We start from the raw sequence: 2,835 nt of genomic DNA on the forward strand, positions 1-2,835 counted from the left end.
CACACAAACTCCAGCTCTTTGCTCCCCTGCGTGCTTGAGGGTGGCTGCAGAGGTCCCGGGGTGCAGGTCTGGGACCCTCGACAGTCCAACGAGGGGAGATCTAGGGAGAAAGCAGCTGTCCAAAGTGAGCAGCAGACCCAGCATCTGGGTTTTGGGACAATCACGGGGGTCTGAGGGGTGCCAGCAGCATCTGAGTTTTCTCTGAGGACACCCATAAGGGGGCAGATAGAAGAAAGTGGGACTGACTCCCCCGGGGGCTGACGCTCTCTCTTCTCCGCTCCTCACCCCCTTACCCAAAGGAGCATCACAAAGTGTCATAGCTGGACTTGCATCCACCTGACTGGACTTGGAAAATTAACTCCACCCTATGCCCTGACACAGCAGGGCTATGGGGCTATGTGTGTTCTCAGGAGTGACAGTATAGTGGGGAGGGCGTCCACCTTGCATATGGCCAAGCTGGGTTCCATCCTAGGCATCCCATGTGGTCCCCCAGCAATGTCCGGAGTCTTTCCTGAGTGCAGAGTCAGTAGTAACCCCTGAGCACAGCCAGGGGTGGCCCCAAAACAACAAAAAAGTATTCTCTGTGTTTCCCATGTAACTCTGCCTGAGGAAGGGTCCTGTCTCCAACAGCAGCCTGGGGGTACCTGCCCTCCACCACAGGACAAACCACACCATATACTCTCACTACTGCCTAATGCCTACCAGCCTCTCTCCCCACTCTCTCCCCAGAGTCCAGTCAGGTGGTGGTGGCACCAAGTAACAGCCTGAGGCCTCCTTTGTCCTCGGCCAGACCATATAAGCTGCTCTGGGAAGGTTTTTCTCTGCTGCTGCTGTTAGAACCAAGAGGCAGTTACAAACTGGGGTCAATTATAGAATCAGAGAACCTTGGTCTGAAAGTCAACTCTTTTTCTTTCTTCTTCTTCTTCTTCTTCTTCTTCTTCTTCTTCTTCTTCTTCTTCTTCTTCTTCTTCTTCTTCTTCTTCTTCCTCCTCCTCCTTCTCCTCCTCCTCCTTCTTCTCCTTCTCCTTCTCCTTCTCCTTCTCCTTCTCCTTCTGACACTTTGGCTTTGGTTATCTTTGGAGGCCCTATATGGCAGAGGGACCATATGGTCTTGGATCTTGGGGCTCCCTCATGCAGAGAAGGTGCACTAACTCTGGCCCCTTTCAACGGTATGACCCTGGTTTTACCTTGGTCTCCCTTTTGAGTCTCTTCTATGTCTGTAAATTGGGTCTATGACAGAGAGTCTGCCCACTGAGTGTAAGAGTGAAGTTCACAGCTTACTCACTGAACAGCGTAACTTGTGCACAAAGCAAGTATGTGGTTAAGGATCAGCGGAAGTGGCATCCTACCACTAAGACATCTTTTAGCTGGGGGACTGTCTGCTGGGCTCTGTTTTGCTGATGAAGAAACTGAGGCACAGTGTGAGGCCACTTACCGGAAGGGAAGAAGAGAAACAGATCAAACAGTGGCCAGCCTGGCTCTGGAGTTCCCCAGTCTCAATCCTGAGGCTGGTCTGGAGCACAGAATAACATCAGGCATGTTGGAGTGAGGAACACTGGCCCACTGCCAGCCCATGGTGTCACGGGCTTTATGGTGTCTGTGTTGGCTGGGGCCAAAGGTGTAGGGAGGGGCCTAATGGAGTACAGGGCATTGCAGCTCCAGCACCAGCCCGGGCACCATCTTGGTTGTCCACACAACTTCCTGGACAGCCCCATCCCCCCCAGTGAGTGACCTAAACTCACAGGTTCAGGGCTGTGCCCCCGCCTCCCAGGCCTGCAGAAAAGACTTTATGAAGCCTGGCGCCCTGCACCCCACTTACCGGAGTTGGCCAAAGCCAGGACCTTGAGCATCATAAACGCCTCCTTCTCCACCTTGAGCTTCTCGTACCTGCGCACCAGCTGCAGGATGGTGCAGTAGAGCTCCAGCAGCCCCTCCAGGTGGGAGTACTCCTCATCCATGATGTACTTCTCCACATACACCAGCTTGTAGTCGTAGGGCAGTGAAAGGTATACGATGCCCAGAATGAGAATCTCTATCCAGGCACTCTGCAGCAGGCTCATCTGGTCTCCCAGCGAGAGGTTGGAGCAGCCAGGAATGTGCTTGGCCCAGCCAATGATGACCACCAGCTCCCGATCGGCCAGATCACACAGCGTGGTCAGGGCTTTGGTGTCGCCCTCGGGTATGTGGGGGTGAGGCATGGCGTACAGCTTGTCGGGATCAGCCACCATCAGGTACGACACGATCTTGGTCAGTGGCTTCTTAGTGGGCGGCGAGATCTGCAGGCTCAGGTATGGGCTGTTCTCTGAGTCCAGCCAGCGCTTGTACTTCTGGTGGCCACCGTGCACGCGGTCCAGACGCACTCCTGCGAGGAAGAGAAGGGAGAACTGCTCAGGCACGGCAGATGCCTCTGACCCCGGCATCTTAGCGTTCTCCCGACAACAGCCAGGCGCCTATCGTATCTGTCCTTTATTATATTTTTAATTCGCAATTTAAAATCTTGCCAAGCATGAGGGGTAGCCAATCAGATAGATAATGGAAATGGCTAAAGAGTGGGAATAAGAAGACTTAAAAGAACTTAAAAGATTTAAAAGAACTGAGAGCTGAAAGGAGGTAAAGTGATATACATGACAATCTTTCAAATTTCCCAAAAGGAAAGAGACAGCAAGAGAGAGATAGAGATAGAGAGAGAGAGAGAGAAGAAAATTGTCTGCCATAGAAGCAGACTGGGGTGGGACACGGGAGGTGGCAGGAGGGAAACTGGGGGCATTGATGGTGGGAAATGTGAAGGTACAGGTGTTGGATGACTGAAATGGACGTTATATGACTGAAACCCAA

At 52.7% G+C, this 2,835-nt stretch overlaps 1 protein-coding gene across 1 annotated transcript; it reads right to left on the bottom strand.

Annotated features, from left to right (window-relative positions):
- Window positions 1–736: 736 nt before the first annotated feature.
- Window positions 737–2,420, bottom strand: LOC130039252 (steroid hormone receptor ERR2-like). The gene is made up of 3 exons (XM_056131100.1): window positions 1,820–2,420; window positions 1,188–1,251; window positions 737–830 (listed from the first exon to the last, which is right to left on the bottom strand). Exons 1-3 carry the CDS (start codon window positions 2,418–2,420, stop codon window positions 737–739), a joined length of 759 nt encoding a protein of 252 aa, XP_055987075.1.
- Between the last annotated feature and the right edge of the window lie 415 nt (window positions 2,421–2,835).

The sequence above is a fragment of the Sorex fumeus genome, unplaced genomic scaffold (genome assembly GCF_029834395.1).
Source record: "Sorex fumeus unplaced genomic scaffold, SorFum_2.1 ptg000086l, whole genome shotgun sequence".
NCBI lineage: Eukaryota > Metazoa > Chordata > Mammalia > Eulipotyphla > Soricidae > Sorex > Sorex fumeus.

Excerpts from the sequence above, each read along its gene's own strand:
- LOC130039252 (XM_056131100.1), bottom strand. The coding sequence starts at position 2,420 with ATGCCGGGGTCAGAGGCATCTGCCGTGCCTGAGCAGTTCTCCCTTCTC. Across the intron at positions 1,252-1,819 it reads CCTGGCTTTGGCCAACTCCG|TGGGCAGACTCTCTGTCATA; the intron begins GTAAGTGGGGTG and ends TCTTACACTCAG. Across the intron at positions 831-1,187 it reads GACTCAAAAGGGAGACCAAG|CAGCAGCAGAGAAAAACCTT; the intron begins GTAAAACCAGGG and ends TGGTTCTAACAG.